The sequence below is a fragment of the Myzus persicae genome, unplaced genomic scaffold (assembly GCF_001856785.1).
Source record: "Myzus persicae strain clone G006 unplaced genomic scaffold, MPER_G0061.0, whole genome shotgun sequence".
Classification (NCBI taxonomy): domain Eukaryota; kingdom Metazoa; phylum Arthropoda; class Insecta; order Hemiptera; family Aphididae; genus Myzus; species Myzus persicae.
In genome coordinates this window covers 48,555-74,337 of record NW_019104156.1, presented here as the reverse complement: position 1 = coordinate 74,337, position 25,783 = coordinate 48,555, and the positions used below count along the sequence as shown (strand labels likewise).

General features: G+C 28.1%; 1 protein-coding gene and 1 long non-coding RNA gene across 4 annotated transcripts in view; both read left to right on the top strand.

Annotated features, from left to right (window-relative positions):
- The first annotated feature begins 679 nt into the window (after window positions 1-679).
- On the top strand, window positions 680-908 carry LOC111039410. Its single transcript, XR_002605090.1, has 2 exons — window positions 680-764; window positions 841-908. It is a non-coding gene; the product is annotated as an uncharacterized LOC111039410 (long non-coding RNA).
- Window positions 909-4,582: 3,674 nt separating this feature from the next.
- Window positions 4,583-25,783, top strand: part of LOC111039449 (sodium-coupled monocarboxylate transporter 2) — a 34,589-nt gene continuing 13,388 nt past the window's right edge. Inside the window, exons 1-11 of one of the 3 annotated variants that reach the window (XM_022322977.1) lie at window positions 4,583-5,215; window positions 15,915-16,130; window positions 16,192-16,325; window positions 16,576-16,764; window positions 20,029-20,183; window positions 20,258-20,398; window positions 20,492-20,710; window positions 20,792-20,910; window positions 21,065-21,219; window positions 22,080-22,330; window positions 22,613-22,713. In XM_022322977.1, the coding sequence (XP_022178669.1) occupies window positions 15,932-16,130; window positions 16,192-16,325; window positions 16,576-16,764; window positions 20,029-20,183; window positions 20,258-20,398; window positions 20,492-20,710; window positions 20,792-20,910; window positions 21,065-21,219; window positions 22,080-22,330; window positions 22,613-22,713 (1,663 nt within the window). In that variant the 5' untranslated portion in view covers window positions 4,583-5,215; window positions 15,915-15,931. Of the gene's footprint in view, window positions 5,216-15,914; window positions 16,131-16,191; window positions 16,326-16,575; window positions 16,765-20,028; window positions 20,184-20,257; window positions 20,399-20,491; window positions 20,711-20,791; window positions 20,911-21,064; window positions 21,220-22,079; window positions 22,331-22,612; window positions 22,714-25,239; window positions 25,397-25,783 lie in introns of those variants that run through there. The other 2 variants (XM_022322979.1, XM_022322978.1) reach the window with 2 other exon arrangements.

The following is a 25,783-nucleotide window of genomic DNA, read 5'->3' as shown; positions in this document are numbered from 1 at the left end:
AAATGTTAATAAAAGCGAACAATTCAGTTGTAAAGAGGACAATAAAAGAAGCTAACCGCATAAGTAAATCGTAATTCAAACAATTATTGGCTCAACAAATTATAACTATTGAATGATGAATAATTGTTGGTTACTAAAAATCATTTATTTTAACTTACAGACTGTGAAATATATTTTATAGAAAAAAAAATTCAAACTCACACATTATACTATTGCAACTAGTTAATCATTTAAATCAAGTTTAATTAAACCATGAAGATAACGTTTTAGGTATTTCCATATATATACTATATATTGTCAACATGAACTGTACTTTGAACTTTATTTGTAGTCTATATTATAATAATAGGTATACAGAGAGGCGTGAGTTTTGCATCACTGTGTTCTCTCGTTTTTCCTAAAAGAGAACACATTCAAACGGAAAAACAAGATAACCCACCTGTGTACGCCGTAAATAAAACCAGTCATCTAGCCGAATTTTAATAAGAAATATTTTGATATCTTAATTCAAGTTACTTAATACCTGCAAGCATAAATACAAGCAGACCCTAATAAATATTATAAACAATAAAGTTGATAAAAGCTATGAGTGTATTCTGTAAATTCTATTACCAAATTGATAATATTTTTAAAATGTATAAATTGTTCACAATTTTAGAAATAATAATTCATTGATTTGTTCATTTCTATCATAGGTAGGTACGTATCAGATCAACATTAAAACGTGTAAGGTGGAAATTTTAAGTGTCAACAAGTCGCTCTAAGTACGTACAATTAAAGGAAAAACATATCTATTTATTAATGTTAGGTACTATATTAATTGTTTTTTATTAATTCTAGAGAGAATACGAAGGTTTGGAGTGCGAATTGGACAGTATTAGAGTGGTTCTGCAGATAATATAAGTTAGGTAGTCGTATTTTTTTTTTAATTGAGTTATCGAATATAGGTTACCTCGTTGTGTCATATACACAAATTAAATTAATTACTGCTTTTAAATTGATTCGTTATATTTTTATTTTTTCGTTAATTTTATTTATTAGTAATTCCGACAGTGTTGAACATTATTATAGGTGCGGTGGTACGTAAACAATATTGTCAAAAGCTCATAAAATATCTATACTGGACTACTTAAACATATAATAGGCGTGTCTAGACCATTTCGGATGGTCTCGTAACGTATTTATTGAACACAAACAATAGATTAAAAAACTATTCGCCATAACGCATTATGCGTCTACGCCATATCGTTCACGTACACATTTTCAATATCTTTGAAAGAATCTATATGTTAATATATGACTAGGTCTAAAAGAAAGTTTAAAAAAAAAAAAACTTTAATGTTTGAATTAATTTTAATATCTACCGTTTATATATCTTAGGAAAAAATAATTAAAAAATTATACAAAAAAATGTTTATGGGTATACTATACCTATATATCCGCTAGGTATTAATTTTCCAGATTGCAATACAATAATTTGAACTACCTACCTATGTTTTCAGTGTTGAATACTAAAATTGTTCATTGTGTTAAATTGTTTATATAGGTAGTATTTTAAATAAACTTCTTTATTCTTTATATAACCATAAAACATTGTAAAAGAACCTTGATTTAAATAATGTATGTAGGATATACATACCTTGTGTTGATGATTATTTAATTTCGTCCAAAATTGTATATAAAATAATGACATTTAATTGTTTGATTTTATTTTAAATGTTATAAAAAATGATAAATAATTGCATCGTGGGACTTTTATTGCAAATGTATAGTATATATGTAAATCAAATACAACTAAATTGTTGTGCGTGCCGTAATCGTTTGTAAATTCTTAAGAGTTGTTTTAAAGTTTTAAATAATATTTTAAAAAATACGTGTGTTTAATATGTGTTTAACTCGGAAGACAACAAAAAATCATGCTGTACGATGAGATTGAAAGGTCTCTAAGCATGGAAATTCTTTTAATTTTAAGAATGATTAGTTTAAACCATAAGGAATTGCCAAAATGGTAAATAATTATTCATAAATTTAAAAATATAACCGAGAAGTTGTTCGGGTTCGAAGAAGTTTAATTATTGTGGATTGAATATTGAAAATAATCTTATGCTATAAAAAAAATGCCCCTAATTGTTTTATTTACTGAAATCATAAATTAAGCCTGGTTATGATATTCAGTGAAATAATGTTATGATCTATACATACAAAAAACTAAATGTTAATCATTTATATACCTGCGTCATTTTCTTAACCTATTGATTTTTTTATAGGTATTAATTTCGTGTTATCACTGAATATGATATAGTTAATCACTCATATAATAATACTAATAAATTTGACGTCAAATATGCATAAGTTATTATTTTCATAATGATACATATATACATTAAATTAAAAAAGTATATTTTATATTGCAAGTACTTATACTAATAATGTAGTAGTATAAATTATAACAGATTTTATTATTATAAAATAATTATACATTATAAGAATAGTTGGAGATTAGTATTGGGAATATGGGGAACAAATAATGTTACCGGCTTGATATCTGTATGTGCAATAGGAATATACCTCCTCCAAATTAACAATTATTTTGTACTAACCTACATCTACCTAATATACATAAGAATTTTGGACGTAATTTTCATTTTAAAGAATGTTTAAATATAATATGTCATTGACATTATTTCTTTATAACTCTAAATATAAATTTAAAAATTGAGAAAAATCTGAAGGTCGTACAATTATTAATCTTATGCACTTGAATTTCAGAAAAAAAAATAAACACATAGAGGTAGTTCTATGTCGGTGGTGGCAACGGCGGCGGCGGCGGCGGCGGCGGCGGCGGCGGCGACGTCCCACTTCCTCTTGGTGTACTAAAAATATATTTTATCTTCACACAACCCTTTTTTTTATCTTTCTTTTTGGATCATCGCCAATAGGCAATAACAACAACAAATGCGTGTATAGTAGATCGGTGTGGCACAATACTGCGTTTTAAAAAATATACTTATCATGTCGCCATATATATATACAAGCATATGTAAGTACCTACAGGATGATTCTTTTATGGCGGAACACTCAAAGCCGCAGACCACAGTCAATAATATTATTTAGTTTATGAAAAAAATCAAATTCGTGATAGGTACCTACGTTTTTAAAAAAAGAATCTTTTGTTTTTTTTTACATACCTACCAATTGTTTTCTCGGGTCAATTACATTCCTTCAGTTCCTTACGTTTGTGATTTTATATTATTCAGAAGCAGAACGTTTTCATAAAAACGGGTGAGTCGAATAATGAAAACACGTATATATAATATGTGCTGTAAGAAATATAGATTTTAATTTATGTACAGAAGATTTTGAATTAAAGTGATACGAGATCTAGCCATTCATTACCGCACCAGGTACCCAAAAGTCGACCTGTATAATAATATACGATCAGTACATCTCTCTGTTGGTATATACATAATATGGTTTATAAATTTGTGTAAAAAATTGTAAGCCCCGCTGCGACAGTATAACTGATCAATCATATAGCAGTCACTAAATGATAATACAGCAAGGACGTGCAACCAAGAAGTGACGCATATATAATACAGATATGACTGCCGCCGTCACTTCTCGTCCACGCGCTATTATATCATACAATAAAATAAAATGGCTGAGTAAGCATGTATCGATTTTGCCCCGTGAGTAGGCTTTTGAGTGAAGAGTAAGTCGCGTGGCTGTCGGACATCAATGATATGTAGGTATATGATAATATTATGCTTATGCCAACTATAATTGCAAGTCCTATGGGGAGACATTCGATCCTTTAAGATTTTTTTTTTAATTTTTTCTCGATCACTTTTTATTCTAGAGTTGGTAATAGTATTATTTTGCGTATAACGTATAACGAATTTGCTCCATGCAAAAATAAACAAATAACAATAGACATTGGGTTGCGGGCGCCACTGTTTATAGAAGAAATACGGTCTGCGTCAACAGGTGTGTGTGGAATTCCTAACCTGGCGGAAAAAAAGCATATTTTTGAAACACTGTTGAGACGTGTAAGTACCAAGTCCGTAAATATATTTAGCATACATTTTATATTATATTCTATGACTATCCGATCTGGCGATCTCATAGTTTTATTTAGGTAAGCTATACGTCACTAGCTGATAACACCTGTATTCATATATTATTCAATATTACATAAGAATAATATAATTATATATATTTTATAATGGTGTTACGAGTTATGACAATATGATAGCATTGCATTGTAACGTTTATCTGTAGTGCGCCGATAATCGGTGATTTCGGGTAAACAAAAATCCTTACACTAGACACGATTATAATGTAGGTATAGCGACGTATACGCGTAGGGCGGACGAAGATACAGCGATGGAAAAACGTTACCGCGAATCGCGACGATGGTAATATACCATGGTGTACACTGAACACCTATAATACCGCACGCGTGTACTACCGCGGTATGAGTATATACATTTCTATATTATATATATATATATATACGTGCCTTTATCGTATTTTAATCGGCGGCGACGTCGTGTGTGTTGGCGCGCTCGTCCGTCCGTCTGTCGGCCGACCGTTCAGTTCACATGCGGTTCGACTCGCGCGTTGTGCTGTCTGACGTCGACGTTTCGTTGCGTACCCGCGCCACTCATTGTCACAATAACAAAAATATTATATCTTTCACGATAATAATACAAAACGTATATAACAATACGTTATCGTGTATTTCTCTTCAGTACCTATTTTGTATCGTGAAATATTAAATCGTACACTGTCGCTCGTTCGACGCTTGTATACCGCGTTTAGTTACGTTTCGTTTTAAGTTTTTTTTTTTTTAAATTTATTATATTAGGTGTAATCATCGTAGTTATTATTTTTTAAAGAAGAACAAACGCGGTGAACAGTATTTAATACATATTTCCATTACGATCGGACGATACGCGTAATAATATTATATTATATTTACGCTGCAGAAGACTAGGACACGCGTTTATTTCGCGCGTTTGATGTAAACAACAGTCGAATAATACAACGATAATATAATAACAATAAAAAAAAAAAAATGGCAGAATCTTTCGTCCGAACAATCGTCACCTTCGTCTTCGTTCGGACGACGGAAACGGCGTAGATCGTCGATCATCGGCCGGTGTCGTTTGTTGTGTGGTTTTCTTTATTTCTTGTTCGTCAACGCTGAAAGGTACGGTATATTATACCTATGTAAATTATACCAATATACTTTATAATATTTGCGCTGATGTTTTTCGATAGAAATATTATTAATAAGAATAATTTATTATAATAGTTCAATGTTCATATTTAAACCAGTCGAGGGTTATTGTGTTTTTATTTTGTAAATCAATTCCCTAATCGCTATTGCTGCAGTACGCAGTAGTTGACGGATTGACACACGCACATATACATTTATAATATATAAATTATGTGTATATACTTCCGGCTCGAGACGCTGTCCAGACGATAGGACGTGCGTGTTATAGGTAACCTCATGGTTATACTTTGGTTCTATAAAAAAACTAAATAGCTGACAAAAATAAAATAATATTTATTTTTTGACCGAAATTGCACAAAGATTTTAGACGTGCCACACAGCATATTTTTCTTTTTACTGCAGGCAAAATTATACAACGTGTCTTTGCAGTATGTTATTATGTTCAATTATTCAATGCAGATATACAAATACTACAGTTTTAAATATTTCGAGTTTTACACATTCCAATTATCTTTAAAATAATAAATTCCTGTTTAGAATGATATTTAAATAGAAATTCGGTTAGTTTCGAATATGACGTACAACACGCATATGTGATTTGGTATAATTATACAATTATTATTTATTTTACTCTCATACATGCAGTATGCGTATAAATAATATAATAGAGCAGATTCATTACTAATTTTAAAAAAAATGTTTTGCGAATGGTTTGCTATTTATTATTTTTAATTAAGCCATTATCGACTAAAATCGTATGACAAAGATTCCAACAAAGAATTCAGCAAGCTACTTGTGCGATTTCAAATATATTATCAAACTAAACGATGGCACAAATTACAATTCACATGTTGTCATGACAGTAACACGATTAATATACTACGTCCATAACTAGGTTTTTTAGTCTGAATTTACTTATATAACTTATAACTATTATCTGCAATGTGCTTAATACGAAGTTTAAAAAATAAATCATAGATAGTGCTTTAACTGCAAAGTGCATTTTTAATTACAATAATGAATATGACTTAAGAAGTTGGGAAAAAAACAAACCTAAATATAGAATCCCCGATCATAAGCTTGATTTTATTGAACATACAATACGTCATTTTTTTAATGTCAGTATACATGTATTGAATTTGAGAAGATTCTAACTGTCTAATAATATATTATTGTAAATTGATTTTAAATCTAACTTCCCGTGTTCATTTTTTATTGGGATTTAAAATAAATATATTTTACTTTAAGCATATTCCTGTTTCATATAGTCATATCGAATTATTATTATGTGCCTCTTAAAACTTAATTTATACTTAGGTAGATAATATGTTTCTAATATTGTTTAACATTTTAACACTTACGTGATAAATAATAATTTAAATTAAGTGTTTATGAACAAATAAGTAATTTTTAATGAATTGCATGTACATCTATTTGGTTTTTTATGAAATAAAAGTTAATGTACATCAATATTTTACAATTTACTCATATCTTATATTGATTAGTTAAATATTTTTTAATAATTAATTGTATAAAATATTAAATGATTCTCAACACCTATAAATGGTGTATAAAGATACATAGTCTTAAGAAATATAATGAATCGTAATATTGAGTTTAAAAAAAGTAGAGAACTATATACACATATACGATAATAGGTATTTGAGTAGGTATTTTCAAACTGTTTGGAATCTGTTTAATAATTTTACCTTTTTCAATTCTAAAAATTTTAAATTCTGACATTATACATCTAAATACATTTTTTTCAAAGAAAAATATTTTTAGTAATTAATTGCTACTCAGCCCGATGACGGTATTCCATCAACTCATCATTTTTCATTTAGTCTTTCTTTCCTTTTTTATTTTGTTGAGCATTGTGTCATAAAAAAGCTTATTGACTGTTACGATTATTCATAGACTTTTATAGAACATTCTAAAAATACAAATCAAGGACTAAAAATGTGTTAAACATTCAAACAATCATAATATATTCATGTATTTTTCTTTTGTGTAATATTTTTTATTCAACCATTAATTCTTAATGTACTTATATTTAAGAACATTTAGACATTTTTTTATGCACTAAAAACATTTATCAATTTTCACGGCGTTTTAAAAATTGCAATAATTAATAACTTTTTAGACAAAGAATGTATCTTGTAATAATTTCTAAGTAGTTAGTAATTATTTCAAACAATTTTTTTGTCTAAACTAGGTATGTTGTAGAAAAATACAGAGACATTTTTAAGAATATATAATTTATTCCATCCACTATTTTCAATAAAATCAATTTTATTCCAATGTAACTGTATTAAAATTTTCAAAACTGTTGATTTTTAGTTTAATAAACTTATTATTTTTATTTTTATGATTTAAAATTGTGTTTATAGCTCATTATTATGTCTTAATATACATACAAGTATCAAGAATAGGTAATAAAGTATCTCATAATATTGTTTAATGTTTATTTTTCAGTAAAATGAATTATTTACCAAATAATAACGATTAACTATTTTTTAAGTTGAAAGTTTATCAAATTAACTTTATTTTATCCTGTCATGATTAAAATATATAATTTTCAATTATTCAGTAAGTCATAAGTTATTAATCATTGATTTCAGTTAATGGATAATATACAAATCACTATTCTAGAGGAATTGAAGTTAGCGAAATCGAATAGAAACTAGTGATCGACACCTAATAATTGTTTCCGACTTGATATTTTTTTTTACTTGTATCATATATATAATTTATAATATTTGTTTATATTCTCAGATGACCAATCTTATAACAATTAATTTAGTTTTTTTCGTAATTGTATTTTAATGACAATAATTTAAAATGAGCATTTTTTATGGTTACAATCTAAGCATTTAAAAATTAAAATGTATCATCAATTGCAATAATTTGACTAGTTAGTAACTATATTGTGCTTCGTTAAATTAAGCAAAATTTTATTGGCATATAACATTGCATTTTAACTAATCAATATTTTTCAGCCATTAAGTGTTTAACCAATAAAAAAAGAATTCAATTTTAAATTTAAACTGTTAAATAACTGTATAATTTATGCAGTTAAACATTTGTTTGATTAACTAAAACTCGGTATTTAGTTTATACATAATCTTAAATAAATTATTTTGTTTTACCTATGTAAACTATAATTGTTATCATATCCTATAAATATATTATATTATATAAAAAACTGACTTTACAAAATATCCCTTTTAAATTTCTATTCATATTGAAATGACTGTGTGGTAATAAATAGTAACAATAATAATAATACGATCAAAGAAACTAAAATATATACTATAAAATATAGTATCAATATATATAAAGCAGATGTTGGATATCATCCAGTTGATTTCTTCATTACTTATTGTGTTTATATAGCCACTAGGTGTATAATATGTGTGTATCCATTGCGAAAGTTGTATACCGCTAGTCACTGGTGTTACACATACTCAAATACTTTTCTTTTTACCGTGTTATCGAGAACCGGGGGACGACTGATGTTGGCATTGTTTCTCCCCCGGTCCCTATCGCTTATTGTGAAAAAAAAAAACAAAAGTAGTTCCACAGCAATAAGCATCCTAGGATGCGCCCCACCACCACTACCAGATGAACTTTCTCTAGCGCTAGGTATGTGTCCGCCTGAGAAACGTTGCTCGAAGGGCTTTCAATCAAAATATATAGATCGCTTAGGGCGTCATAGTTCTATGCTGTTGGTTTTGCGGGCCGACCAGAGTCCACCTCCTTGGAATCTTGATCATGGTTGTCTTGCCATGCCCCCCACACAGGGTGGGGTCTCATGTGATGGTCCTGCGATGGCGTGATCGCCGTACCCGCCCGTGGTGTCAATGGTTGTGAGAAGAAAATGGGTGGGTGACAGCTCCGACGGTTGCTGTGCAGCGTTGAGTCGTCTTCCAAGTTCTCCTTCGATCCAAGTATTGCGGTAGCGACCTGGTGGGGTTAGAGGGTGGTTTCTTTTTTTTTGGGGGGGGGGGGGGTCCCTTTTACCTACCCTCAGCAGTTTATATCGCTCTCTCCTCCTCCTTTTTGATCGTCATTACGTCCTCGACCATCATAAAGAATGTTCTAAGGGTTTCCTCGGCGTCTCGTAGGATGGCTTCCTTGTCTTCAGGGTTGGCTAGAAAACCCTCGAATGCCGGTCCGAAGACAATGTCCGGCATCCTTAAATACTTAGTATAGGTAGTTTATACACTCAATAAAAATTGATTATAAATTAGAATATTTTTTTTGGTTTTATTAACACATACATCATTTTATTATACATGTATTTATTGTCTGAAATCGATAATGACCAGAGTTCCTTTATTGAATAACAAGCATTTTAAAATTAAAATAATATGGGCATGCACTTTTTTAATCCTTCAAATATTATATTTTTTGTATTAAATTTGTATTAGAAAACTTATCAGTTCGATTATATTTTCAATGTATTTGGCTTGTACAATCTGTAAACTCATTAACTATGTATAAAAAAAACAAACACAACTAGAATAACAACCTAAACAAAACCTAAACCTATATTTATTGAAAAATACTATAATTTAACAACAAATTAAACTGTTAGTTTCGTTCAAAAAGACTAATAGTCGCAGTTTGTACTTTTGTTTTATGTCTTACAAATTTACAAATATTAAAATAATGATATAAAAATAAAATTTACGCTACACTGCACTTCATTACCATTGGAAATGACGAATAATATAGGTGTCTCAAAAGTTGTGGATAAAATTAATTACCGTCGTTCTAGCTCCAGATATTTTTAACTAATGATTATAATATTGTATAATATGACTTATGCTCAATACGTTTTGAAAAAGTATGTTAGTTGTATTGTCTTTTATCGTCCAAGGTCATATATTGTTTCACATAGTTTAAAAATTAGCATCAATATTTTAATCACATAGAAAACACGTACGTATGTTTAAATTGTAATTTATCAGTTTACTTAAGAAACATTTTTAACAATATAATAAATTCTTATGTTTGTTAATTATTATGAAGATTGTTTACTCACATTTATAACAAGTCCATTTTAAAATAAACAAATACTTAAAAATATAAAAAAAAATTAACTAGGTACCTACCTAATGAATAATAAGTAATAACTAATAACCAAACTTATTGTAATATATAATTTATACACTACATGTTGCCATATTAGTGATGTATTTAAGTATAATAATTTTTGTTAACGTTATGATATGATCGTTCTTAATGTTTGGTTGTTAAATTTAAGAAATTGAAATCAGTTACATATGTAAATTAGAATAACCGAATTCTTATGGTTGTAATTTATTTAAAATCGTAATCGAGGGCACACGTTAAAAAAATGCTTACTAAAAGAAAAACAATGAGTAATCATCAAATATAATATATTTTTTATTGTGTAGTGGTAAATAATTATATAATATACGTTTTCACAGAATATAGAAATGCTATTACATAATATTATTATTAAGAAATTAACTTAAAATGGTCCATCGATCCATTTTATTTTCTCGGCATTTTCAACAATTTAAATTAAACATTATTTGAGTACCTAATACTTTTTATTTCTTTTTAAAGCTATGGTACTATGTCAGTGTGATAAACGTGCTTCGATATTTGTATCCACATAATACTTACACAATACACAATGAAAAAATCAATTAATTAAACATCGTAATATTATTAATACCAAAAATAATGAATTAGATTAAAAAAAGTAGTAAATACCTATTTAACCGAACTTAGCCTTACTTATGTTCATTAAGCTTCATCATTTTGATATTGGATATTTGTTTTATGATATTTACCTGTTGTACATATATGTTATGTAACAATTCGTAAATTATTCAATTTAAAATAAGTATTCATTACCTATTGTCATTGTTATCGTTAAAATATGGTACTTTAGTTTTAATACCCCTGACTGTTAATAATTTACTTATTTATTTATTACAATAGATACACCAAACGGCAATTACATAGAGGTTATAATACAATTGAAATCTAACAGTTCAGTTATGAACATCAAACAAATTTTTAAAAAAAACCAGGATTCGAGGAGTATACGTTCTGAGAATGCGATGAAGGAAGTGGTTGTTGTTGCTGTACGATGGGGTGTGACTGGGGATATAGAAAGGTTGTCGGTTAAATAAGAGAGAAGGTCAACCTAACCTTCTGAAGGAGACTATCTCAAGAAGATCTGGATCTAGATACATACCCATTTAAAAGGAAAATAATGAACCGTTGCTTAGATTCGATGTGACCAAATATTCGTGGGGGATGACCAGAGAATTGAAAATTAAAGAATAATTTTAAGCTAAACATCTATTTTTAACATTGTTTGTATTTCGAAAAGAAGGGATGCCAAACAACCATACCATACTTGAGAAGAGGTCTGACGAGTGAAAAGTATAAAGTATAGGGATAAATGGCTGATTTAAAACATTTGGTGTTATGTTTAATGAATCCCTGGACTTCTAACTCTATACTTACGGTTTAAATTGATGTTCAAATGAAAAACGGAAGAGTTGCATTATAAGTGTGTAACTCAAATTGTAGCCAGTAGGTCTTTCAAAAGAAACACGTTAAGGCTGAAAACTATTTAGGAAATAGGAGTGAACGATGGGTGAACAAGATCTGGGAGGAAGAAATTATTTGACATGTCTATTATTTAAGTTGAGTGTTAAACTAATATTTAGTAACTCGACGACATAAAATATCTAGTTCATGTTGTAAATTTTGGAAACTAACAAGCAAGTCAATTTTATGAAAAATTGTTATACAGTCATAATCATACAATAACATTATTACCTGTTTTAAATGGACATAAATATAATTGATAATAATAATTAGTTATAAATGGTATAATACCATAAATAGCTTAAAGAAATTACATTTTCTAAAAATCAATTAGTAAGGAACTACCTAACTAAGGAAATTTAAGGTATTTTTTATTTATAAAAAGTAAAATGTATTTATATATATGAATTAAGATTTTTACTAAATTGTTGTCTAATTCAATACATAAATATTTCTAATAAAATCTTGAACACAAGCACTTTCAATTATGCATTTATATCATTTTTTTTCAATATTGGCAATACTTATAGGCACCTTGTACCTACACGTTTTTACACAGCTGCTCTGCTGTTGAATTTAATTTTTAATGTTCTATGATATCAACATGTATGACCATTGTGCAAAATAATTTTGTTTTTATTGTCTGTCTGCTTTATGTAGGTACCTATAAAATAAAATTACATAAACAGAATAACATATGATCGTACATGACACATAATATTAAAAAAGGTCTGTTTTTATCAAGTGTTTAATATGCATACCGAACTGTAACTGAGAAATAGCTAGAAAAATGTCATATTAAAGTTGTAGATATACCTTGTGAAGGCACGTGAACTATAATGGAAAATAGTGGGATACGATTTTCGTATAGGTATTCCTTATTTTTTGGGATAAATAATGAGCTATAAATGTCGAGTTACAAGGTTTCAAACACGATTTGTTTTCTTAGTTTTCAATAATAATTTGAGATTTCCAACATGAGCATTTTTAATTTTGAGGGGTGCAGTTTAAGTAAAAGAGAAGTGCGCTAAGGGAGACGATTCTTCTGTAATGTATATTTTTTACAGTGATTACTTGAATATTCTAAAGAAATGTATAACTGTGAACAATTTAAAAACACATTTAATTTAATTTTAAAATACAATAAGCAGTAAATTTTTTATGTTGTACCTAGTTATATTTGTATAATTTATGTTTTTTAGTATTTATTCGGGTAATTAAAAATTTAGTTCCTATACAGTAGGCTGATTTAAGTATGCACAACAATGAAACTATTTACATTTTACTTTATATAGGCTTCTTATTCTGGTTGCCTAATAATAATTATATAAAAAAAACGGTTACCTATCTTTTGAATTTTTAATTTTTGGTGGGGGAGGGGTCGGGATTTTTTAATTTCTAAAAGGTGCTTTGAATAAAAAAAAGTTGGGAAATTCTAGTTAACAATAAGATTAGTAAGTATATTCTACATAAAAATTTTAAGCTCTGCATCTTTTAAAATGTTTAACCACTATTCGTATGACAGTTATACATACACATTTCTTTGAATCATTTTTTATTTATCTGATATTTTACTTTTCAAATATATACAAAGATGACACGATTAGTTATAGTACTATGCTTTAAAAAAACCTGTATAATACTATACTTTAGTAGGTATTAATGACCTACTCTCGACGTTAATTGTATGTACGTATTATATATATAGAGTGTAAACACTATACTTTTTTCTCAGGCTGGCCTAATTATTTTATAATAGTGTTCAGTAATAAGTAAATGCTTTATACTTGCTACCTGCTTTAATGATAATAATAATGGTTCTTAAAAATCATTATGAAACATGATAATAAATAAATAAACCAAATCACTGTTTTTATGACGTATGGTCAAAATTACTTAATTTGACAAAAAATAATAGTTGAACTAGTTTTGACACACGAATAACATATAGAACATAAGAAATACTTTTGTTAAATTCATTTTTAAATATAAGTTAATTCTCCCGGGATAGAATGTATTATATTACAAGTGTCCATAATAGAATCAAAGTCATAAGGACTTAATACGGACAATTAGTTCATTTTATTTTTAATCACGAGTTTATGTTTACATTACCTATGTAATAGTTTAGACAGAAAATAAAATGTCTAAATATAATGTAAACAGCAAGCTGTATTATTCACTTTTTCGGTTAATCGTGGTATACTTGTACGATTGTAGTGTGATATATTCGTATTATCATACTGCGAGTTTCAGAAAAATCTCAAATAGGTAGTTTATTGATTTACCATATTAAATGATTTTGAACGTTCTTGTATTATGTATTAAAAATATCATAAAAAAGCTACCTATTCCGTGAAAGGAGAAATTTTGTCAATGGACTTAAAAATGTAGGCCCATTCACAAAGGTATTCTAAATATAAGTATTTCTTTTGTACATATTATTATTAATATGCAAGTATGATTTATACTGGTGACTTAAATTTGGAATTTTATCAAATATTTCAAATTACTTGTATCAAAATAAAATTTGATTTCATATTAAATAAACATGAAATATTCTTTCAAAGTTATTGAAATGTTATATTTTTTGTTGAATTGCATTTGTTTATTTTTAGGCACAATGGTTATAAAAACATATGAGTACGGCTATTCGTGAACTCATTGTTAATGTTCTATAATTTTATTTTGTATTATTATTCTATTTGTTTTAATTTATTCAAAGAATTAATCTTTCTTTTTTTGAATTTAAATTTTCTTAGTAATGCCAATTTTATAGTCGGTTTACTTTTTAAATCTAAAACATTTTATTAGTTTAAAATTTAAAATTTATTATCCTGTCTAGCTATAATATGTATATCATGGACCATGGTCAAACACTTTTCGTGGAACGAATATATATATATTATATATAATAATATATTAGTAAATTTAAAACTAAATTTCATTACATTTTGAGTAAAAGAAATGTTTGTTTAATTTAAAAATAAACGTTTCAACTTTATAAAAATAACATTATATCATACATATGTCAATATTTATAAAATATATTATGTTTTAAATAAATAAACAAATATATAATTTCACACTTATAATTCACATTAAGAAACCTTTGATCACATTCCAGTATCAAATAATTAATGAATTACAGTGTATGTACAGGGTGTAACAGAATGATCTAGAAACTGAAAAATTAATAGTAGTTAAACATCTAAGGAAATTTATGAAAATTATATGGATAATAAATAATTTAAGATTCACTTTTGTCTGATAATTCACTAAAATAATATTTGTAAAAAGTTATTACATTTCATATTAATTTACTACCCAAAAATATTTATATCTAAAAAAATTAAGTACTTAACTAAAATAAATGTCCGTACCATCATATTTTAATAAAAATGACCTATTTCGGATTTTTCAAATACAAATTTCATTAAATTTTATTTTTATTTTTTCATCATTAAAAAAATAAAAATAAAAATGTTGAACTGTTCTTGCAACGCGAGCGTCAATATACATAATTAAAAAAAAATGTTTTTCAAGTTTTGATTAAAACAAAAGTTATTTCATACGTCAGATCATTTTGTTACACCTGGTATAGGTACTATATACGTATATTTTATACCTATATGACTAGGTGTATAATAATATTGCATTATCTATGTAATGGAATATTTTTGTCACGAATTAAATTATTTATAAATTATAAAAGTACATAAGTATTTACCAAGTACTTATAATATTTACTTTCTCTTACTCAATTCTCTTTTTTTTTATATATATAGAAATTGTTACTAGTTTGTTTTATCTTCTTAAAATAAAATGTAAGCATATGTTAACAAACAGACTCATAATATTTCATTCTTTGCTTTAATAATAATTGCAGGCTTATAGTTACAGTTGTACCATTCAATTTGTACAACTTACTAGTTACTATGCATGGAAGTATAATAAATTGTACATATTTTATTGGAATATTTTAGTTTTATTTTATCACATCTATTTTCGTTACCTATTATAAGTTATAACAATAATTAATCACTATATTATTTTTTTTTTTTAGAGAAATTGTCATAAACTATGCAAAGTATTATAATCGATTATGCAGTTTTTCTACTGCTGATTGGGTTGTCATTCGCAGTATTAATTTATAGTAAAATATCCGGCCCCAAAGAACAGACGAAAGCAGACTATGTGTTCGCTTCGAAAGGGTCGGTTTCGATGGGAGCTATGCTCCTGTCCATTGCACGTGGGTTTCTGGGTGTCAAAGTCTTCCTCGGTAAATATGTTTTACGTTCATAAGTCCGAAAATATTAATTAAAACAACTTGTTTTTTACAGGGTATCCGTCCGAATTTTACTATAGAGGAAGTGGAATGTGGGAAACACTGTACGGAATGTCCTTAGCATTCCCTTTGGTTTTATATTTTTTCCTACCAGTATATTTCAATCTAGGAATTACTTCAGTTTATCAGGTGAGCTTCAGACATTTTCAAGCAGTCAATATAGCTTACAATATTATAAGACATAATATTTAAACTATTGTTTGGAGGCACCTGCTGATAAAACTTTTCTTCAATAATTATATAATATATTTTAGTCTGTTGCACTAAATAATTATTAATTACTATCATAAAATACAAATTGCGTTATTCTTGAAGTGCATGTCTATCAAACTCGTGTACCAATATGTATTTACAAGTTCTTATTTTTGTCTATTTATAGTACTTAGATATGCGATTCAAATCAAGACTCGTGAGGAGGCTTGCGTCTGCTACATATTTTATAAGAAGTATACTTAACCTTGGCGTAACTGTCTTCACACCGTGCGTTGCCTTAAAAACTGTGATGGGATTGCCATATTGGTTTTCAATCATCTTAATTACATCGATTGCCATTGTTTTCACACTGCTGGTGAGATCAATTTTATTTATTGCTAAATACCTCATTTTTAATCGAACACTACCAACAAATTACAAAATATATGATGTTATAGATACATTATGAATGCATATAATTCATATGGGCTGTAAATCGTTTGCAAATCTTTGTTGTTCATGTCGACCTTTTTTTGTATAACATTTACACATTGTTTGCGTGTCATCTAAGTTAACCCTCGTGCTTAATTTGCGTATCAGCGTATTTAACAATTTATAGTACTAAAAGACTTAAGGAGTATATTCAAAAACGTAAGTAGCTTACTAACTTTCTGAAAATTTGACGCTTGTAGTATAAAATTTTCAAATATTGAGTACGTTACTATTTAAAAGTATAAACTGTAAATATTGCATATTAAGGAAAGGATTAAACGACTGAAGTGTACGAGTGATTTATAACCATGACTAACCATGGTTTTTTTACCATTAATATACATATTATGCATTATAAGTATGAGTTAGTACTACTATTTAATATTGAATTAGCCAATTTATTTTTAATTTTATATACACTTATTATATCATGTGTGAATTATAACAAATGTCGAATTTTCATGTTTATCCAGAATATTTTGATTTTAAAAATTCTTTTAATATTTGATACACAACCTTTTGTTTGATAAGTTGATACACAAACGATAATCGGTGACTGGTGCACCTACGATTAAGTATGATATTTTGGCACAGGCGATAAGGAAACGGCTATTATAGCTATACTCGTGTAGCTCAAATGAATATAGCACATCATAATATAGCCATAAACGTAAACTATAATGAATTATGAATATAAATTACCTATAATTATTTTATAGTTTATTAAAATAAACACCTATAATATTAAAATATAGCTTATAAAATGCATTATCTAATTAATTATTTTAAAAGTATAATGGTTTATCAATTCTTCACTATGCTCTTTATTATTAAAGCAATAAATAATGATAAACATTAATATAATAATTATAATTAAATAAAACCTATTACTTACCTTTTTAAAATGTTTAATATTAGATTTTATTATCATTCAAACCATATTTTAATAAAATTATCGTGTAGGTAGGTAGGTACAGTGGTACACCGTTATTGTATGTCACGTTTTAGGTATTCAAAAAAATTAGGTTAAAAATAATTATGTCACTACTCATTTCAGTTATATTTTATTTAACATAAAAATAAATAGGATTACATTTAATAGGATTTATTATAAAAATGAATACTTATTTCAATTATTTTATATAAATATACATCTTAAGGAACTACACAAGAATAATGAAGTATAGTGTATGCCATTTCACTACCTGGAATAACTACAGAATTATTTAAATGATTTTGAAATAAATAGTTATAAAAAAAAATTATACTAATAACTCCTTTAAAAGAATGAAAGCTATTTTAATAAATTATTAATTAAATAGTATGTGCAATTCGTATAAAATAAAACAATTTATGACTCACCCAATAGCCAAACTAATATTATAATATTTTTAAACTAAAATTATAACCATTAACAATTAATTAATGTAATTCGATGAAAAATCAATTTTACATATTACTGTTGGGGTGATTTTTATGCATTTCATTATTTCTCTGCTAAATCCATTTAGTTATAAATCGAAGTGGCAACAATATTTTTACAGAAATTAAAGTAATTTTATTAGAAAAATGTAATGTTTAAATTTGACATTAGGTTTGCAGCAATTGTAATCAATTTGTTATTTCGATTATGTCATTGAATTTGTGCAGTCAAGCACTAAAGTATTATATTAGCTACCTAATCAATAATCATTTCATTATTACTATTAAGTACTAATATATAATACGAATCAATGTTATGTTGATGTTACATCACATTTTCTTGAACTTTGGATCATGGTAACATTTAGAAAGTAAATTAATTGTACTAATTGTAAATTATGCTATACACGTTTATACATGGAATATTTATTTTGTGAGCAAAACATAACTGTTGTCTGTTGAACATTTTATTTAAAGTTTTCACAGCAAAAATGTACGTAACTACATGTATTGTGTTATTCAAATTGTTTTAAACTCAAATACCTGGCAGATTTAATGGCAGATAAAATACAAGTTTTAGTTAATAAAATAAAAACAATACCATTAGGGACCGCAAAATTTGGTGTGACATTTTAATACCTTTAGCACCTTGATATTTGGTAACTTACTTACCATGTCAATTATGGAGTCGAAATAGTAAAAAAGTTTTATCATTAGTTTTAAGAAATCTTTTAGTTTGCAATCTTTACAACATTATTAGTTTATGAAACAGGTTAACTTTTCGATTTTACTAAATATACTTATATCCGTATGCTTACGTAATAATAAATTATAATTATAATTTGTGAAGTCATTAATGAGACAATTTAAAGTATGAGTATAGTATTTGAAAGTTATCAAAATATCAAATGATATAGTTAAAGTTAGTAAGATCGTCTGTTTACACTTATAATATATTATGATCTAATAATCTAGTAGGTACTTATTATGTTTTTTTAAAAATATTTTGAAATACTGGAGGTGTGATACTTAAACAAATGTAGATCTATAAATAATATTTAATTTAATAAGATTTAAGCTATATCACTATACTACTCATGTGTTAAGTATGTACCGTACATTTTAATTACTTTATCGGGATCAGAAGGTATAAATGCGAATAATAATTCATATGTATTTTATCAAATTACTTTAATAGACTATAATATATAGTACCTATAAACCTATATTATGGCCTTCGTGAAACACGTAGGTTTAATGTGCCTAATATAGAACCAATGAAATAATAAAAATTAGTCATACAGAATATTACTTTCTGAACGTTATCTTTTTAGTCGCTAAATGTATAAACGAATATTTTATGTAACTCCAAAATTGTTAATATAAAATGTTTATTTTAGTTGCCCAATTTTAAGATCAGCCATTAGGGGGAGGCAAATGGGCCATTGGCCTCTTGATAATTTTTAAATGTATGTACTTGAATATTTATATAACTATAACTAAAATATATTAGATTATAAGTAATTTTTTATCTTGCCCTGGAGAGGATTTTATACTGCAGGAACTCTTGCCCCGTTTAATTTGTTTTTTAAAATGCCAAATTTCAAATTTGTACTCTATTATTATAACACTATATAAGCAAGCCGTTAAAATTAATAAATATTTATTATCTTACAATATATTTTGTACTGTGTCAATATTTCAAACTCTGTGATCGTTATTTTAGGGAGGTCTGAGATCAGCTATCCTAGCAGACGCCGTTCAGAGTTTAGTGATGATCGGTTGCAGTGTAATAATCATTATTCATGGATTCTTTATAGCTAAAGGTCCATTGAATGTGTTTGAAGTGACCAAGGAACGGGACAGGCTGGACTTTTTCAAGTATGTGTAGATATAACCAATGACCTAGAGCCATAAGACCGGTGTTTCAAAATTGGCATTTTATATTATTTCAGTTTCAACATGGACCCTACGATTCGTGTGTCGACGGTGTCCGCAACTCTTGGTCAGCTGTTCATGTCGCTTTCGATGTTCGGATGCCAACAAAATTTCGTTCAACGCTACTTTAGTATGGACTCTCAGAAACAAGTTGAAAAGTAATTAAATGCGAACCGTTTTTATGTTCAAAATGGCAGCCATATGTTTATGTTTGGTTAGGGCATTTTTCCAAATTCGTAACGTTTGCCTAGGGCTTTGTGGCTGACCATACCGTTGATGATAGTCCTCTTCAGTCTATCGTGGATTGTCGGTATGGTGATATTCACGGTGTACGCTGATTGCGATCCTCGAGCACTCGGATACATATCGGAGATCGACGAGATCATACCTTTTTACATTGAAGACAGATTTTACTTTTTGCCGGGCTTCATGGGACTTGTATTGGCCAGCTTATTCAACAGTGGACTCAGGTAAATCAATTTAATTTGTCTTATCACCACAATTATATTTCTTTCTTCGTGTTCAATAACGTGAATAATTTTCATCTACAGTATATTAGTGTCCAACTTAAATTCAGTCTCTACTGTTGCTTGGGAAGATTTTATCTCTCAAATACCAATATTCAAGGGTGCCAGTGAAAAGAACCAATTGTGGTGCATTAAAAGCATAAGTAAGTTGTGGAATAATCCAACATTGAAATTGCTTTATAAATTGGTACTTTATATTAGCTAGCTAACCAATAACATAGATTACAAATTATTTTAAAATTTAAATAATTAGTCTCGTAATTTTATATATCGCTAATAATATTTATTTGTTTTTAGGTGTAATTACTGGTTTTATAGTTATGGGTGTTGCGTTTATTGTCGCACAATCTTCAGGTGTTATTGATGCTTCGCAACTAATGACGTCCGCCACTAGTGGACCTCTTTTAGGAGTTTTTGTTTTAGCTATGTTTTTCCCATCAACGAATTGGAAAGTGAGTACATGGGACATTTTAATTGATTGATTGATTGTGTATTCGCTAGAAAATAAAAGGGTATTTTCTTATTAATTGTGAGCTATTACTTTATATAATATAAATTATAATGCTTGTTTAAATTGAGTTTAAATTTTACCTACATAAAATATCATGGCTATAATACTAAGAAGCATTTCAAACTATTTTTTTGGTACCTAAATAGTACGTAAGGAAATTTAAAAGAATGATACGCAATACTCAAAATGAAACAATTAAAAAATGTAAAAATATTCCATCTTATAAACACAATGATCACCAATTTTAACCCCAGTACTTTAGTCATTATTCCTTTTTTAAAAATTATGTAGGTTTATGCAGTATGAACTAATTATTCAGACTGTAGGTATTGTACCTCGACAATGGTCGTGAAATTTAAGCAACATTTTTGATACGTATTTAAACTACTTTTGCACTTAAGTTTAATTCACAATTATATAGGTTATAAGAGATTGCTTCAATTTTTAGTTAAGCATAGTTATATAATGAAACTCAAGTACTCAACAATAATTTAGGTTAGGTGGTTACACTCATAGTTCTTAGAGATAAAACAGTTTATATAAGTAAAGAATTGTTCCTAATCTTAGCAATGAATATTCTAATAAAATATTACCTATTTTAGTTTGTCAATCGAATTGAATTGAGAGTACTTTTTTAAGTAAAATCAGTAAAAATATAAAGGTTCTATTACATTGTAGAATTTAGAACCATCTCCAAAACTATTTTAATCTTACACATCAAGTGTACATTAAATGTGCAGTTTATATATTTTATTTTTAATAGTTTTGACTTGCCTAATATATATTTTTGTATTTAAACAGGGTGCTGCTGCCGGTATGATATCGAGTCACTTAATGACCTTGTTTATTGTACTTGGATCGTTGTCCATCGCCAAAGAACCTAATTATCTACCAGTGTCCACTGAAGGGTGTACGAACACGACGTTCTCGCCACACATTGAGCCCATTTTTGATGTACAGTATAATCAATACAAAATGAGCTTTATGAACAAAACTCACGATGACATTTCCAGTGTCCTATCGACGCCCGAAGTCAAATCGTCCTCCACAGAGTACGCATAACTGCTATATATATATAAACAACTTATACTGCTACACTATAAATTACGTATTTTACTTTATAAATCTCGACGTTTCATTAAATTGAAGAACTAAGTATGGATCAACAGTTGCTTTGCATCAACAGTGTTAACATACTTCGTTTGAGCTGAGACTTGAACGTTGATATAGCATTGCACATCATATTAAAATACATATCATTATATAAATAATATAAAAGCTACGATAATAATAATTCTTCTGGTGTGTTAAAATTTAAAATTTTTATTTTTCAGCGATATACTTACATTATTGTACTCGATAACGTACATGTACTACTCATTATTGGGCACATTTGTAACAGTCTTCGTCGGTGTCATAGTCAGCTACATGACAGGTAAAAACAAAACAGATACCAATAATTACATTCAGATCAATTGAATGTACGACCTATTGGCTATTGCACATGCCATTGGTGATTGTGTTTACTCTGTACTTATACTTATAACTCATTAATTGAATGCAAAACATATATTACCTAAGTTATTTTATAATATTATTATCGCAAATATGTTTGCTTGATTGTTGTTTATATTATTTTCATGTTTCTAGAACCATTAAATTAGATCTGAAACAAACAAAGTTTTATATTAAAAAACTAAAACCGATCATTATTTTAACTTGTAACATTATAATAATATAGTAACTTTTTAACCTGATACAAAACATCTAGCCCTTTACAATGTAATGGGTCAAACGAATATTCATCTTACCTGCATTTATGACAATATTATATTATTACGAGAATTACAAATCAAGACGAAATACGGCTTCATATTAAAATGATAGATCAATCTTAAATTGTACTTAGATGTGTCTATCTACGTTTGAATTAGATATTTAAATTTAAATTTGTGATACTTTAGTGATTAATCCTGTAATTTAACTATCAACTATATATAATTAAAATATAAATTAAACTAAATAATAGCTCCCTATCTTCATTCCTGTATTAATTATGAACTACCCGCAAGGGTTAATTCGATATTGGGTTTATTTTCTACTTACTAGTTACTTATAAAGTAAAATATTAAACGTCCACGTCTAAATACCTTTTATTATTATCCTGGTATATTTATTAAACAAATATCAATATGTTATTTACAACCAATTTTGATTTTAATTATCTGTTAAATCTGGATGTTATTGAGTATTATAATAATGCACCTATGTGTGTACAAATGATAATAATTGTTTGGAACAGGAGCAAGGAATTGTTCAAAAGTACCTATTAGGTATTCAATTAGTGAAGTGATATTGCGTATCTATATTTACCTCAATATAGGTTAGGTACCTATTAGGTATTAAGTATATTAGGGTGATTCTTAGGTTTCTAAAATTTATTGATACTGTAATTTTTTTGAAAGAGTTGAGCGTTGCCTATAAAGTCTTAAAAGTTTTTTTCAAATATTATTTTCTTCATACAAATATTAATATTTCAATGTTTCAAGTCGAGATACCAAAGTTAAGTTCAGTAAATACCTAAGCATAGAATTTGAACTATTTATATTAGAAATAATAATTATCATTTCAAGATACCTAAAAAATTAAATAATATAATAATGATATTTTTTTTTTTTGTTATTAAAGTATTTTTTATTCAATCTGTTTCAATACATGAACAATAAGAATAAGAGATGAAGTAAATAAAATAAAAATAAATGACAGATTATCCCGAATGTAGAGGCCTCCCAGCGGAGGTACTACGACATGAGTAGGACTAAATTAGGCTAGCAGGTCGCGACACCACTGTCTTTTAAGTCTTTTTACTGGGTTACCTGGGATTGGAGCAGATGATAGGTCGGAGATTAACGAATTCTTACGGTGAGCTAGGCGGCTATTGAAACGTTTATAATGAGTTTTGGCTAGTTCAGAGAGTTAGGCATTTTGTTTAGTATCAAGGAGTTTGGAGATGACAGAAGTGAGGAGAGTAATTAGAGGATTGATAACAGATTTTAGTTCATCTAAAAACTTAGAGAAAACATCAATATCAGTTTTGGGGGAGTGGTTGCCGCAAAATTGATTATGAGTGGTGTCGTTACCTGTTACATTGGCATAGGATCTGTGGCGCGTGTTTGATTGAAGATTGGAAGATGGTGAGCTGTTTGATGGAGCAGGGCATTGAGGAGGCTGCTTTTGATGGGGTTTCTGAATGAGTTTGGATGAGGTGAGTGGGTGACGGCGGCGGTTTTGGAGCTCCTTGTGGACAGTACAACCTTTGTAATTGGCATGGTGACTGCCGGAGCACAGCGCGCAGGTGGCGGGAGTGTCAGACGTTTTTTTGCATAGTGAAGTTGGGTGGTCTTCACCACATTTAACACAGCGTGGGGGGTAGGAGCAGTAAGCTCTTGTGTGCCCGTAGGATTGACAGTTGAGGCATTGTGGAATATCGCGGCGTTTGTGAGGTTCCTCGACTTTGACTAATGTGTTCAGGATTGACTTGATGTTGAAGATGTCTTTGTTGGAGGGGTCAGGCTCAAGATCAACGAAGAACATGGGAAGAGCCATTTTTGTTTGGTGATGCTTTATATTTGTGACTTGCCTGCTTGAGAACCCAATTTCCTCAATTGCCAATAATGATATTAACTATTTTTTTTTTATATTCATGAATTATGATTAAGGTAAAAAAAATTATTAAGCCTTTAACATAGACATATCTTGTATAATAACCTATGCATAATGGACTATGATGAACCAATTTTGGTTTTGGTTCTACTCATATATTTCGTTAATAATTATAATATATAATAATATATATAATATATTATAATCATTACTTATGCTATTTGTCAGACGTCAGTGTGTGTATTGTAAATATTAACCATGTCCTATAATGATTAAATAAACTATTTCACAATTTCAGCCATACGGACTGGTGATGACATACAATATCATCCACTTGGTTATGAACCAATACTATAGTTTTTAAGACTACTCTTGTAAAAACATGGCTACATGTCATTGTTTTTCTTTAGTTGTATTTTTTTCATTAACTAATAAAATATTTTTTTTATTAATTATTTATTTCACGAGAAGGTGCATTATTGTAGAAACGACATCGTTTTCTTTCATTTTTTTTTTTTGTAAGATGTTTTTTTTTACATAAGACTAATTAAAATTAAATTATTTTGGACTATTTATTGTATAATTGTCTCTCTGTTCTATTTGATAATAGAATCAGTTAATGAGTACCTAAATTGTTTTTTTCATATTTATACATTTTTACTAGGAGACAAATTTAACGCTTATTTTACTAGGTAGTCAATTTTTACAATTTTTTATTTTTCAATGTAACATTTATTTCGACAGTCATACAAATATCTTTTTAAACAATGAATATGAATTATCAAACTAGTATTTGATATTAAAGTAGGTATCGAATATATAGTCAATAGATCGTTTAAGGC